General features: G+C 39.3%; 1 protein-coding gene across 1 annotated transcript in view; it reads left to right on the top strand.

Annotated features, from left to right (window-relative positions):
- Nucleotides 1-15,398, top strand: part of LRRC72 (leucine rich repeat containing 72) — a 41,336-nt gene that overhangs the window by 2,535 nt on the left and 23,403 nt on the right. The window contains exons 2-3 of the mRNA XM_059395714.1: nucleotides 2,011-2,084; nucleotides 10,380-10,449. Of these exons, the coding sequence (XP_059251697.1) occupies nucleotides 2,011-2,084; nucleotides 10,380-10,449 (144 nt within the window). The remainder of the gene's footprint in view (nucleotides 1-2,010; nucleotides 2,085-10,379; nucleotides 10,450-15,398) is intronic.

Genomic DNA, 15,398 nt, shown 5'->3' with positions numbered 1-15,398 from the left:
TTGCTCAGAACGTGAAACTACTGCATGATCTCAAGTGATAATTTTCTTAACAATTTGGAGTGTGTGCATTTGTGTGCATATAGATGTCATTGACGGGGCACCTGGGAGGCACAGTTGGTTAAGCTTCCAGCTCCAATACTGATCTCAGGGTTGTGAGATCCAGCCCCACATTGAGGTCCAAACAGGGCTCCATAGTCAGCATGGAGTCTGTCTGAGTTTCCCTCTCCCTCTCCCTCTGCCCCTCCCACTTGCCCTCTCTCTCCCTTTAAAATATATAAATAGATAAAAATAAGTGTCATTGGTAATAAAAATAATGTTGACATATAACTCCAATGGCATTTTTAATTTTGGATGTGTAGGTATCTATTTCTGCATATATTTAAGTTACTACGCAGGATTCTATTGTGAAGTTAGAATTTCCTTTAATGTGGGAATTCTATATTCCCATTAATGTGAGGCATATTTCACAAATGTATCAAATCATGTATATGTGTGCACTCGAGTCCTGCTATATTTTTGAGTGCTGGATGTAGAATGGCAGGATTGAGTTAAAAGCACATTTATAACTTTAATAGAGCATTGCAAAGTTTTGTGGATTTTTAAGATTTTATTTATTTATTTAACAGAGAGAGATCACAAGTAGGCAGAGAGGCAGGCAGAGAGAGAGAGAGAGAGGCGGAAGCAGGCTCCCTGCTGAGCAGAGAACCTGATGTGGGGCTCGATCCCAGGACCCTGGGATCATGACCTGAGCTGAAGGCAGAACCTTTAACCCACTGAGCCACCCAGGTGCCCCAGGCATTGCAAAGTTTTAATTCCACTTTGACACAGTCGCGATTGACCATGTATAGAAGAAGCTGCTAGTTTAGATGTTTAAGTTAAAACATCCAGACCCAGATGCAGAGGCCTCCTCCAATGGGTTTTTTTCTAAGCCCTAAAATCAGCTTGCCTTTTATAGAGTTACAAAATGCCCTGATAGAAATACCTCTATGTGAGCCAACGAATTCTCTAAGCCCCAAGATTCAACTTGTGTGACAAGGTAACATAGAACTTTGGGATAAAAATTAGCAATGACACTCAATCCCTGATATATCTATCTTCTTCACTTCTTATGATATGTGTTCATCCCATTAAATATAACTTTTTTTTTAAGTCTTCTACTAAATAACAAAACTCCTGTCAAAATTTCATAAATCACTTAGTGACATCATAACCTCACCACCCACAACAAATGCCAACCGAACTTTGGTCACTGTTTTGACTGTGATAATTACAGTGTTTGTCAGATTCCAGTAGTGCAACAATTATACTTTCCACTTCTGTTGTGTCTTGTTAGCTTTACTCCTTCATGGCAAATTATAGATAGGCTTTACTTTTTCCATATCATTTTAGGCCATGTGGCTTGTAAATGTTATTTTGTAATCTAGCAAAAGCTCTTAGGAAGAAAAAGCAAAGCACTTAAATTGCTGTTTTTGAAGGAAAAATGTTAGTAACTGGTGAAAAATGAAGACATGGTTCCTTTGCAAAGAAAGGAAATGATATTTATTCACTCATGCATTCCTCTGATGTTTATTGAGAACTCACAGTGTCAAGCACCTGTACAATAATGTGCATTGTATCGCACTCCACCTGCAATCATAGCACCAAATATCTTCTGTATATATGAGTTCTTCATGTTTGAAAGAACATTTAAGAATATTTAAAGACCAAATCACTCTGCCTCATAGAGAACTGAAAACTTGTTTTTGGTGCTCATGTACACGTACGCATTTTTTTCTCTTTGATTAAAAATTATTTACACATCTGTGCCCAGGATTAAGGATAATGAAATTCAACCACAAAAATGATTAAATAGTATATAATTGTAGTGTTGGAATTTATCAGTTTAGAGTGGTTGCCTCCGTATTCACCTTTCGTTTGATCTTCTTGTAGACGTTATTGTTATTGACTGCAAATGTCTCTGTATTTTTGCTCAGTGGAATGTGGCTTGACAGATTAATTATATGTTATCAGGCAGTTGAAGATCAACTAAAGATATGTGGCTTCAAGAGGGATGCTGATGTCTTTGAGCTGTTCCTTTCTCAAAAGTGAGTGTACTTTATATAAGAAATAGAAGAGCATCATATTATAATGTTTCACAGATTCGGATTTTTTTTTCAAAGATTTTATATATTTATTTATCAGAGAGAAAGGGAGAAATAGAGAGCAAGCATAAGAAGGGGGAGTGGAAGGCAGAGGGAGAAGCAGGCTCCCCACTGAGCAAGAGCCTGATGCGGGACTCAGTCCTAGGACCCTGGGATCATGACCTGAGCTGAAAGCAGATATGTAACTGACTGAGTCACCCAGGGGTCCCAGATTCAAATGTTGTTTTCCCCAAGAACTGGATAGGCAAGTACTATGCTCTAATTACTTTACCATTCTATTCATTGGTGTCCAAGTCTCTATTAGAGAAGCAAGATGGAAATGGATGAAAACAAAGATTATGGAACCATTCTGAGTTTGAAGCCCAGCTCTGCCCCTTCTAGCTGGGTGATCTTGGGCATGTCATCAATCTCCCTGTTAGGATTGTCAAGTTTAGTAAATAAAAATACAGTAAGTCCAGTTACATGTAAATTTAATGGAAACAAATGAATATAATTTTTCTTTGGTATTAAGTTTGTCCCGTACTTCCTTGGGTTTCTCTGAAATTCACATGTAAATGGGTCTTGTATTTCATCTGGCAAGACTCCTTCCTGAATATAACAATGCTATCTTTTTCACCGGGTTGTTAGGTAAACATTGGGTGAGTTAGAAGAAAGTAGAAGACAGTCTTACAGAAAGTAGAAGAGGTGCTTACACAGTAAGCACTCAGTGAGCATTGATAGAGTTAACAGAATTACTACTACTAGAAAATAATGGCTCATCATACCCCTATATTATAATAATAATCCTTTGATACTAGACCCCTCACCAACAATCCCTGTACTAATTTCACTGGTAAGTAGGAAACCTTCGTTATGTAACAACCCCTCCAACTCCCTAAGGTGGCAGCCAACAAAGTGGGCTCTTCTTCTGCAGAGTATTCAGAGTGCCTGAGAGAGAACCCAGGGGTAAGAGGAAGAGGAAGTTACAGGTTAGATGGGACTCTGACACCACAGGTTTTGCTTGCCAACAAGTGACATCTGTGCAACTAGACATTGCATTTAATAACAATGATCCTATTCCTACTCTTCTCCCCCCCACACTTCATGCTTTTTAATTTCTATGAACTCCATGTATGAAATTAAAATCAGTTTGTCATATTTCTATTCATGTAATCTCTGGAACTCAACTACTCTTTTTTTTTTTTTTTTTTTTTTAAACTCAGCTACCTTCCAAAGATGTCCCACTTTATCACTGAGTTTAATCACTTTATCTTTGGTTACTTGAGGAAATCCTTTATGAATAAATGTATTTCTTTTGTTATGTGTATATATATTTTCAGGTTATAAGTGAAGAGAAAAATATTTATCTTGGTAACAGTCCAAGGGGAAAAATAGCTGGCCAATTCAAGATTTTTTAAAATACATATTTTAGAAGGGAACAGTATGGTAGATAATTCTGACACACTTAAAGTTACTCTTGGACCCTTTCTACAGATCAGTTAGTTTTATAATAACAATACATATTTTATGTGGTCAAAAGATTGCAACTCCAAACCTTTCATGATTTTAACAACAGTGCACTGTAAGGGCAAGTAAAGAACAGTAAGAAAAGCTTTAAAACACTAGAGGAAAAAATAGAAATATTGGTCCTCTGACAGTGGGCAATTAGTGGTCTTCTCTAGTGAAGGAAACACATTTTATATCCCCCCAAAATACTAAGTAACTATGCAATCCATCTGGTAAAAAAAAAAAAAAAAGTTTCTCAGTCCAGAGACCAATACAGTGGGTAAACTAGGTTATTTGCCTGAGTCTCTGTTGCCCTGGATTTGTGTTGGGGTGGGGTGGGGTGACTTACCAATGTCTTCTTGAGTAATCATGGAGAACACATACAACAACAGTGCTGATATACTATTCTCAGCACGAGTCATTGCCATCATTAGAATTTCCTCTCTTTGTCTTCCATTGGCATCACCTTGAAATGCAACAGCCCATTATTGATTTTGGACAGGTTTAAGTGAAGAACTAACACTTTATTTTTTGCTTTTTTGTCTGCACATCTTTTTGCTTTATTAACATATGATGTATTATTTCCTTCAGGGGTACAGGTCTGTGAATCATCAGTCTTACACAATTCACAGCACTCATACCCTCCCCAATGTCCATAACCCAACCACTTTATCCCTCTCCCCATACCCCCAGCAATCCTCGGTTTGTTTCCGGAGATTAAGGATATCATGAATGAAATAGGAGAGATCACAACCAACACCAAAGAAATAAAAACATCTCAAGAATTATAAGCAAAAATACACCAGCAAATTTGACAATCTGGAAGATATGGATGCATTCTTAGAGATGTATAAACTACCAAAACTGAACCAGGAATAAATAGAAAACCTGAACAGACTCATAACCAGTAAGGAGACTGAAGCAGTTTCCCAGGAGAATTCTACCAAACATTTAGAGAAGAATTAATACCTATTCTTCTGAAACTGTTCCAAAAAATAGAAATGGAAGGAAAACTTCTAAGCTCATTTTATGAGGCCAGCATTACCTTGATCCCCAAACCAGACAAAGACCCCATCAAAAAGGAGAATTATAGACCAACATCCTTGATGAATATGGATGCAAAAGTTATCACCAAAATACTAGCCAATAGGCTCCAACAGTATATTAAAATGATTATTTTCCATGACCAAGTGAGATCTGTTCTTGGGCTGCAAATTAATCAATGTGATATAATACATTAATAAAAGAAAGAACAAGAACCATATGATACTCTCAATAGATGCTGGAAAAGCATTTGACAAAGTACAGCATCCTTTCTTGATCAAAACTCTTCACAGTTTAGGAATAGAGGGTACATACCTCAATACCATCAAAGCCATCTTCGAAAAGCCCATAGTGAATATCATTCTCAATTTGGGAAAACTGAGAGCTTTTCCCCTAAGGTTAGGAACATGGCAGGGATGTCCACTATCACCACTGCTATTCAACATAGTACTAGAAGTCCTAGCCTCAGCAATCAGACAACAAAAAGAAATTAAAGGCATCCGAATTGGCAAAGAAGAAGTCAAACTCTCACTTTTTGCAGATGATATGATACTTTATGTGGAAAACCCAAAAGACTCCCTCCAAAACTGCTAGAACTCATACAGGAATTCAGTGAAATGTCAGGCTATAAAATCAGTGCATAGAAATCAGTTGCATTTCTATGCACCAACAGCAAGACAGAAGAAAGAGAAATTAAGGAGTCAATACCATTTACAATTGCACCCAAAAGCATAAGATACCAAGGAAAAAGCCTAACCAAAGAGGTACAGATTCTGTACTCAGAAAACTATAAAGTATTCCTGAAAGAAAACGAGGAAGACACAAAGAAATGGAAAAATGTTCCATGCTCATGGATTGGAAGAACAAATATTGTGAAAATGTCTATGCTATCTAAAGCAACATACACATTTAACACAGTCCCTATCAAAATACTATAAATTTTTTCAAAGAAATGGAACAAATAATCCTAAAATTTATATGGAACCAGAAAAGACCCCAAATAGCCAGAGGCTATTGGCAGCAATTGGGTCTTTTCTCTTTTCTTTTCAATAAAGGTATTGGAGCAGGGAAGCCGGTTGCAGAGATGGAGCCGAGGAGGGGCTCTCAGCTCAGGGTTACCTTAAACTGTGATCAGAGGCACAGTCAGGCCACTGCTCTTCAAGCAGGGACCCAACAGGTTGTAGATCTGGAGAAACGTCCTCCTTCCTCCTCCGGAGAAGCAGCATGGGAGCATGGCAGGAAAATACTGGGTTTGGAAACTCCACATGGGGCCGTGCGCCAGAGATAGAAACTCTCCATCACATGCTGGGTGAGTTCGGAGTGTGACCGGAGACCAGGAAGACAGGAGCGATTGAGCGCTTTTCTCTGAGGGCGCACTGAGGAGTGGGGCCCCAAGCCCTCAGCTCCTCTGGGCCAGAGATTGGGAGGCCACCATTTTCATTCCCGTCCTCCAGAACTCTACGGAAAGCGTTTGGGGAATAAACCCAAGCAGATTATTTAGCCCGGCTCCTGGCAAGGGTGGTGCAATTCCACCTCAGGCAAAGACATCTGACAATTACAGCAACAGGCCCCTCTCTGAGAAGATCAGCAAGAACATCCAGCCAAAACCAAGTTCACTAATCAATGAGAACTGTGGAACTCCAGAGCCAGGAGAATAAAACACATAGAATTCATGGCTTTTTCCCCATGATTCTTTAATCTTTCGAAGTTAAATTTTGTAAATTTTATTTTTTCCTATTCTACTTTTTAAATGTTTCCTCTTTCCTATTTTAACCTTTTTAACTATTTTATCTTATCAATATGTTTTTTTTAAATCTTTTAAAATTTTCATTGTTATAGTCACAATCTATCCCTTCACTGTATTTAACCTTATTTTGTGTGTATATATAGGTTTTTCTTTCTTTAAAATTTTGGGATATGGTTTCTTCTAACACATCAACATATATCCTAAATCTAGCACAGGGATTTGTTCTAGTCTCCAGCCTGATCCCATTCTTTTTTTTTTTTTTTCCTTTTTTGACCAACTTCTTATCAATTCCTTTTTTAAAAATGTTGTTTCATTGTCACCTTTACAGTTACATTCCATCCCTTCATCATGCTTACCCTTATTTTTGTATATATATATATATATATATATATATATATGTTTTTCTTTCTTTAAAATTTTGGAGGCAGTTTCTTCTTACAGATCAAAATACACCCCAAATCAAAATCAAGTGTGTGGTCCTGTTCTATTCACCAGTCTAATGTGTGTGTGTGTGTGTGTGTGTGTGTCTGTATGTGTGTGTATATTTTTTTCTCCCCTCCTTTCTTCTGCCCCTGGTTTTGGGTCTCTTCTGATTTGTTAGTGTATATTTTTCTGGGGTCTCTGCTTTAAGACCAGTGGTCCAACTGTGCCTTGGATCACAGTGTAAGGTAACCCGGAGCTGAGAGCATAGTCCTCAACTCTAGTTGAGGCTTCCTGACTCTGATACCTAGGAGCTCTGCTATGCCCAGACACCCCGGTCTTTTTGTGACCCAGCAGATCCTGAGGCCACACTGTCCCTGTGAGGGCTCCACCCCGTGCTTAGCCTCTGGAGTGACATCCTCCAGTGGAGCAGACTTCTAAAAGTTCTGATTTTGTGCTCCACTGCTCCGCCACCTGCCGGGAACCAGCCTTTTCCCCCAAGGTCTATCTTCCCATATATCACTTCAGAGTCATTTCTCCACATGTCTTACCTTCCAGAAAGTGGTCGCCTTCTGTTCCTAGAATTGCTGCTCTTCTCTTTTCTCTCCTATTGAGTTTGTAGGTATTCAGAATGGTTTGATGATCACCTAGCTGAACTCCTGGGACCCAGCAATATTTAGGTCTCTTCCTCCTCCACCATCTTGCTCCTCCCCCACAAAACTAAACTGTTTGACTTGAGTTAAAAATCCCTTTAAAAGGGAATCACTTTATTACATTATGTAATAGCTGGAAATTCAGCATCAAAATCACTAGCATAGGAAAATTAATGACATTAACTTGACACAGGTGATATTTCAAAGTATTAATGTATTAAAATAACTTTTCTGGGAAATCCTTGGGGAAATCCTCTAAGTGGGGTTTGAGCTTCTCTGCTACCACATAATGATTGTTTTATTTTTCACAGGAACGGATGAAGCTAATGTATTATCTTTTCTGCCCAATGAAAAATTTAGGTGTACCAGGATCCAAATGCTTCTTCCAAGAAATAGGCTATATATCTACAGTGAGAAGAGAATGCATTATGTGTATAAGTCTCCTATTAGAAGTTGCTCTTGACGAGTCTGGAATATTTTGTTGTGCCAGAGAAGCACTCGAAGACTAACAGTGCATGTCTAAAGGATGTGTGGTCTGCTTGAAGTCTTATTTGGGATAGTTTGAGAATTAAAAAAAAAAAAAATGGAAAAGGAATAAGAAAAACTTCAGATACAAGTAGAGTAGGAAAGAGAGTGACTGAAAGAAAGAAAGGGGAAGGGTGGATATTCTTCTCAAGTTTTTATTTAAATTGCAGGTGGTTAACATACAGTGTAATATTGGTTTCAGGTGCAGAATTTAGGAATTCATCACTTACCTAATACCTGGTTCTCATTACAAGCACATTCCTTAATACCCATTACCTATTTAACAGAAATCCCAAACCATCTGATTCAGCAATGATCATCAGCTGAAGCTAAAGCCATTGAATAAGTTATTGGGGCTTGAGACATACACATAGTCATCAGAGGTTTGCCCCACATGTTACTTCTCAATGACAGCATTTGTGCTTTTCCAATGGAGAAACTTGGTGGACAGAGCCAGAACCAAGGGGCTGAACTTCCATCACCAAGAGTGGGACCAAGTGGCATTACTTGCCTCCTTCTGTGATGCAGTAATCACCACCTTTGTTCCTGAAAAATGGTCCACCTGGAAGTTAATCATGAGGAAGCAAGCAGACAAATCAGGAATGGGAGACATTCCATTAGATGACTGTCCTGGACTCTTCAAAAATCAATGTCAAGGTAATAAAAGGGGAATATTCTAAATTAAGAAGACTAAGGGATTATATCAACTGAAATGCAAAGCATAAATGTTGATGGGATTCTGGACTGAAAAAGAAAAGAACTATTAAAAAAATTAGGGGCAACAGGCACAACATGAATACTAAAGGAATGCTAGATGATATTGAATTCAATTTAATTTTTAAGGTGTGATAACAGTGTTGTGGTCATGCAGGAGCATGTCCCTGTTTGAGGGATATACATGCTGAAGTATTTAGGAGTGAAAGCCCTAACGGTGATAAGTCTGCAATTTCATTTTCAGATGATTCAGCAAGAAAATTATCAGCCAATAAGTAACATCTATTACATAGATAAGAGAGAGCAAGCTTAAGTGTGGCAAAATATTTAACATTATAAGGGCTCTACAACCTTTCATTGTATTATTCCTTCAACATTTTTTAGTTTTGAAATCTTTCAATATAAAAGAGTTGTTGAAAAATGTTTCCTTTGTTTAGAAATATTTTCGCATGATTTAAATGCACGTTCTCCTAAAAAAATTTGTTAAAAACTTCATAGCATTTTCATTAAAATATTTCAAAAAATATAGCCCCTCAGTATCCCAAAGTTTAAAAAAAAAAAAAAAAAAAAAAAAAACTTGTGAAAGGATGTTGCCGCAAATGAGTTAACAGATGTAACATTAATGAACTTTGGTATTGGTTAAGGACTTGGAAGACTTCCTGGCACAGAGTGTGTGCTCTATGGTGTCTGATGCATAAAGACACACATGTATACATACCCAGCCTGGGCACAGTTTCTGCCCTGAGAAATAAAACAGATCTGAATATTCTAGCCCATAGCAGTCAAGGACCAATCCTCAGGGCTTTGCCCCATTTGTGGTCACTCCTCTTCCCCACCCATGCTTGTCCCTTTGCAGAGAGAGCAGCAACAGCAACAAGGTTCAGGACCACCTGCACAGCTCAAGAAGGATGGTAATATTTTGACCCCATAGCTACTAAACAATAAAGGAAAATAAAACACTTCACCTAGTCTCTGTCTCTTGGCATATGGCCATTTCCCCATCTTAAATATATTGTGGCCAAGATCTGGAGAAGCCCAAAGCAAGAACCTTGCAGATGTTGTCCAAGTAGGAGCCAACAGGGTTTTCACATGTAGGCACAAATCCACTGTCTTTCCCACTTACTTTTTCCCCTCTGCCCAGTCCCCAGTAAAATCTTTTTTTTTCAAATTAAGGTCCCAATAAATGTAATCATAACGAAGTATAAATTTCTAGTAATGTGATAGAGTGTTTGCCTTCAGTATTTCTTTTAAACTGGCTGACAAAAATATTAATCCAAATGAATGAAGTGTTGCGGTGCCTGGGTGGTTCCGTCATTTGGGTGTCAGCCTTCAGTTCAGGTCATGATCCTAGGGTCCTGGGATTGAGCCCCGCGTCTGGCTCTGCACTCTGCAGGAAGCCTGCTTCTCCCTCTCGACAACCCCTGCTTGTGTTGCCTCTCTTGCTGTCTCTCCCTCTGTTAAATAAATAAAATCTTTAAAAAAATGGATGAAGTTTTAATGATAGTACTTCAGAAATTAGTAGGTAGGTGTGACAACAATCTGGAAAGAAGAGAGAGGCCTTTCCAGTTATTCCAAAGTTCTACTATATAACTCACCTTACCTATTAATAAATTAACTGTTACTAATATTCACTTTTTCTTTTCTTTTCAGGAATCTGACAGAGGTCATTGATCTATCTAGGTTTAGAAAATTAAAATATTTATGGCTACATCACAACAAGGTAGTGTTATATTTTATCATTAAATAGCTCTGTACTTAAATCACTGTCTTAATCTCCTATTTATAATGGAGTTAATCTTTAAAAGTATTAGTATTTTGTATTCCTAACTAACTTTAGGTAAGAAACTCTATACACACAAACACATACATACATTACTATATTGAACTGCACAATTTGTGAGATGTTATCAGACTGCAACTTTACTTTTGTCTCTCGTGTCCTATCAAAGCTGCCCAGAGGAGGCTATTTCTTCTGGACTCCTGGAAGAAAACTTCAGCAATCTTGGTGACTCTTCCCATTCCTCTTATGTAATTCAAAATCTTAGAGTCCATTGGAGTCCTAGCCATGGCTCCCGTTCAAGATTTATTTATTTTTTGACAGAGAGAGACACAGCTAGAAAGGGAATACAAGCAGGGGGAGTGGGAAAAGAACAGGTTTCCTGTGGAGCAGGAGCCCAATGATGGAGCTCAAACCCGGGATCATGACCCGAGCAGAAGACAGACGCTTAACAACTGAGCCACGCAGGAACCGCCCCCAACCTTTAAAAAAGAAATTATTTATTTATTTATTTGTGGTTCCAGTTCAGAAATGAGAATATCAAGGCACCAGGGTGGCTCAGTCAGTTAGGCATCAGACTTTTGATTTTTAGTTCCAGTCAGGATCTCATGGGTCATGAGATCGAGCCCCACATAGGGCTCCACACTCAATGGGGATTCTGCTTGAAGATTCTTTCTCTCTGCCCCTACCCCCACTCGCAAGCTAGCATGCGTGCTCTCTAAAATAAATAAATCTTTAAAAAAAAAATGGCAATGAGAATGTATAAGAGAGTATAATAATCCACTTCCAGTCCTCATTTGTAAATAAGCCATCTCCCTACATCCCCTTGCTTATTCAGCTGGAGTTGACTGCAGGTGGCCACCTGCCTTTTTTATTAGCTAGAAGGTGTAGCTGGTTGTTTTTCTCTCCTTTCCTTCTCCTCACTTTTCCTTCCTTACCCAACATTGACATAGAATGGGGAGATGTGGAGGAAGGGCTGGAGAGAAACAAAGTTCTTACCTGATCTGTACCATCTGGTACTAACACATGTTCAAAGTCAACTTCTTTTCTCTCAACGGATTATTCAGAAGTAGGTTTCTTCAACTCTAATTCCTCTTCCCTGGCCACTCCTGACTTCCTCTCCACTTTTATCCCAGTGGTACTTACAACTGACAGCCTCAAGCTGAGGTAGACTACTCCCTTGGTGGGATTCCTTGTGGAGTACCCCAGATCAATATGCCTTTTGTGACCTGGTGTGCAGGTCCCAGCACTCACAAGTTTTTCCTGCTGTCAGAAGCCAAGGGGGGTGGTTACCTCCTAACTGTTACCCAAGTTGATCTAGTTTTCTTAGGAATTACCAGACATAGGGGACCAACAGGTCCCCAACTGCAGGCAACTCTCATCAAGGTCACTGAGCATGGCCCTTAAAGTTTCTCTTAGAGGCTAAGGTTCAGGAGGTGAGGCCCTCCCACTGCCTCCCCTATAGTGGGTGTCTGACTGGGGCTCCAAGTTCCCTCCATGTCAAAGAGTAGGGCTGAACTAAAATGCAAACCCAAACAATCATTAGAGTTAGTCAGTTGGCTATTCTCAACTTCCAGTAATTTGACATTCCAACAGCTTGTATTTTTGTTCCTTATGAATTGAATACCCAACCTGAACATTTTGAACACCCACTGATTAAAAAGAAATAATTTCAATTTTCAGCAGTATTCTGCTTGTGTAGCCCAGATTCACAGCGTTGAGTCCCTAGGCAGCCATGTTTATAAAAGCATTGCAATATTACATAGGATTTCCGGTCTTCTTCTTCTGTTAAGTGGAAGCATAAGTCTCCTAAGCTTGAAATCCTTTCTAGGAGAACAAATGCAATCACCTTGAGATCCAGGCGACCAGAAGCTGAAATGGGAATTGCACGCACCATAAAAGGGCACGGAGGTTTAAAACTCTTTTAAACACCCTGCCAAAAATTATCCTGGGTCCCAGTGTGCGACTTCTGATAAAGGTGGAAATCATCAAAGGCATGGCAAAAGTGACTAATCTTTGTTTTCCATGTGTGCCTCTTGCGGGGTTCAGTTCTGAAGGAAAGAACATGTTCAGTGTCCGCAGTGTGCCTAAAGGGAGAGAGATAATTAGAGATTTTTGGAAAACATTTTTTGGCTTTTGGTAGTGAACACCATCCCCTCTCCAACCATTGAATATTTCACACAATACATAAGAACCATTATGTACATAGGAAGGGATTGTATACGCTGCCAACAATTTCACTCTCTTCTGTTTCCGAAGGGCAGTGGGTGGGGAAGGAATGCAACAAGAGACTGAATTCTCTCCTTGTGTTGACTCTTTACTTTCAACAAACCAACTATATTATTTCCAAAATCCTCATCACTTAACTTTGTTCTTTACAATAATAGACTTACTTAGTTCCTAGAACGCCGAAAGGATATCCTCCCCAAAACAAGTTTTGAGTGTTGCTTGGGTAAGTAAATAAACTTCTGAGAGTTTTCCTATTGGCCAGTAATTGACTGGTTCCTGCCTAATAGTCACACTTCATGAAAAACTAAAGTCTTAGTCAGAATCCCAAACTCTGATAAGCGTATTAGCTACGATAGTACTTCACCAAAATTCATACGTAAAACTTTGATTATTACTTTTCTTTACAATCCAGAAAGCAGGGGCGACTGGATGGTTCAGTCATTAAGCATTTGCCTTCGGCTCAGGTCATGATCCAGGGTCCTGGGATCAAGTCCCGCATCAGGCTCCCTGCTCAGAGGGAGGCAGGCCTGCTTCTCCCTCTACCACTTACCCTGCTTGTGTTCTCTCTCTGTTGCTGACTCTCTGTCAAACAAATAAATAAAGTCTTTTAAAAAATAAAATAAAATCCAGACAGCAATAGGATCACCACTAAGAAGTCATTATACCAGCATAGAAATGGTGTAGAGAAATATCGAGGAAAACATTAACATTGACATAAGAATTTAAATATGTAAATATGTAAATATGTAGAAATAGGTAAATATTTAGAATTGCAGCATTTAATTAACAGTGGTCTGAATTTGTGATCAGCCTGTTCTGACACTAATGAATATCTTAAACTACCTTCTATTTGGGATAAATGAAGGCACAAAGTAGTAAAATGAACCCATCTTTGTTGCTGATTCATTTATCCAATCCGTACTTTTGCTGAGATGTATGTACTGGATATTATGGTTGTCCATTCAGTGTCCATTTTTTCCTTTTACCTATCGAGCAGAATCTGGATTTAGTTTTTGGCACATACATCTCCTTTTTACTGAGGTAGGTGACCCCATCCCCGGTTCTAGGAAGTGGATCCTGAACTGTCTAACCCATTCAGGATAATCCCATTGTCCTTGTGAGTGGCTAATAGATGAATGGGCACATGTCCCAGTTAAGGTAATAAAGACATGGGATCTGCGGGGAGCCTTTTGTGAGTGGTTTCCTAATTCCTAAAAGAGAGCACTAGCAGAGCAGTCCCTCGTTTCCCTGATGTTTTCTTGCCTGGATATGAAGCAGGAACCCTCCCATCAGCTTGAGAATGTAGGTGACATTTAAAGAAAAGTAGGGCCCAGAGAATCATTATGAACTAAGAGGGAGGCTCTCACTACCTCTGGAGTTCTTGGTATGTGAGAAAATAAAGGTTCTCAGTTATTAATGGGCCAGTTTGAGTTGAGCTCAGAAGTTACCCAAAGCCAAAATCCTCCTATCTGATGTGGCTTGTTGTGTACTCACCTTAAGCCACTGATAGAATATACAACAATAAATGTGACAATACCTGCTCTAATAAAATTAAGGGCAGAGGGAGTGGCTGTGCTCATGGTGAGGGCACGGCATTTGCCAACTGCCTGGAATGGAATGCCAGAAAGCAATATTTTGGGGAGGCGATGAACATAGTCTGATATATTTGGAACATAATATACTAGGAGCAGAGGCACTTCTCCCCATTATCACATAGTGGGTGACCAGACTGGAGCTTCTGGTCTGACCCTGGATTAGCAGAATAGATGCCAAGTTGCTTCCAATGCCCCAGCTTTGCCAGATTTGCTCAGGCAGCTCTGGTTCCTTCAGGATACTCTCTGAGGGCTTACTTGCTCCTCATACTTGCATTTATCAGTCACCAGTTCTGCATCACCTCCATTTCTGGGTCGCCTTTTGTTCAGCTACCCTCATAAAGTCAGAGGAAGGCAGCTGCTCTTAGATCCTCTTAGATGAGGCCTTCCAAAGACTCCCTTGCCTCATCTTCCAGCAAGCCTGACTGAAGGAGGTTTAGGTCCATGGTCAATCCTTTCCAACCCTCCATGAGAAGTGGAATGACTAGCCTTGAACAGTACAATTTCAAATGGTCTACCCATTGATCTATTTGTGTTTGGGCTCATCACCTCAAAAATTTTCTACTGAGTCCCACAATGCTGGTATCCTTTAATTTCTGGAAGAACTAGCAGTCCTTTGGAATATTTGATTTGGCTCAGATTAGAAGCAGCATTTGATGAAAAACCTGTAGAAAGCTTCACCAAGCGACTGTCCAAAATGGGTTCTCAGTTTCTGCCAGGTAGTAAAGACAAAACAGGTGACAAACTTTACAAATAAAATTCAAATAAAAATACCTCTTCTGGCAAAATCATTGTTTATAGCCTTCATCATCTAAAAAATCATTGAAATACTTATTTATAATGACACATTCTCTACTAACTGACCAGAGAATGCTCTGATTGAAATAAGCAAAATCACTTTAAGAAAGATCCTGGACTCATTCTTCTATGCCATTAAGATGTGTTACTGTTTCCCAAGAGGAAACCAGAAAGGAAGACAAACCACAAGAGATGCTTAATCTCAGTAAACAAACTGAGGGTTGCTGGAGGGGAGGGGGTGGGAGGATGGGGTGACTGCGTAATGGACATTAC

Source organism: Mustela nigripes, chromosome 4, assembly GCF_022355385.1.
Source record: "Mustela nigripes isolate SB6536 chromosome 4, MUSNIG.SB6536, whole genome shotgun sequence".
Lineage (NCBI taxonomy): Eukaryota > Metazoa > Chordata > Mammalia > Carnivora > Mustelidae > Mustela > Mustela nigripes.
The sequence above is the reverse complement of the archived record's forward strand: the minus strand, read 5'-3'. Positions and strand labels throughout refer to the sequence as shown.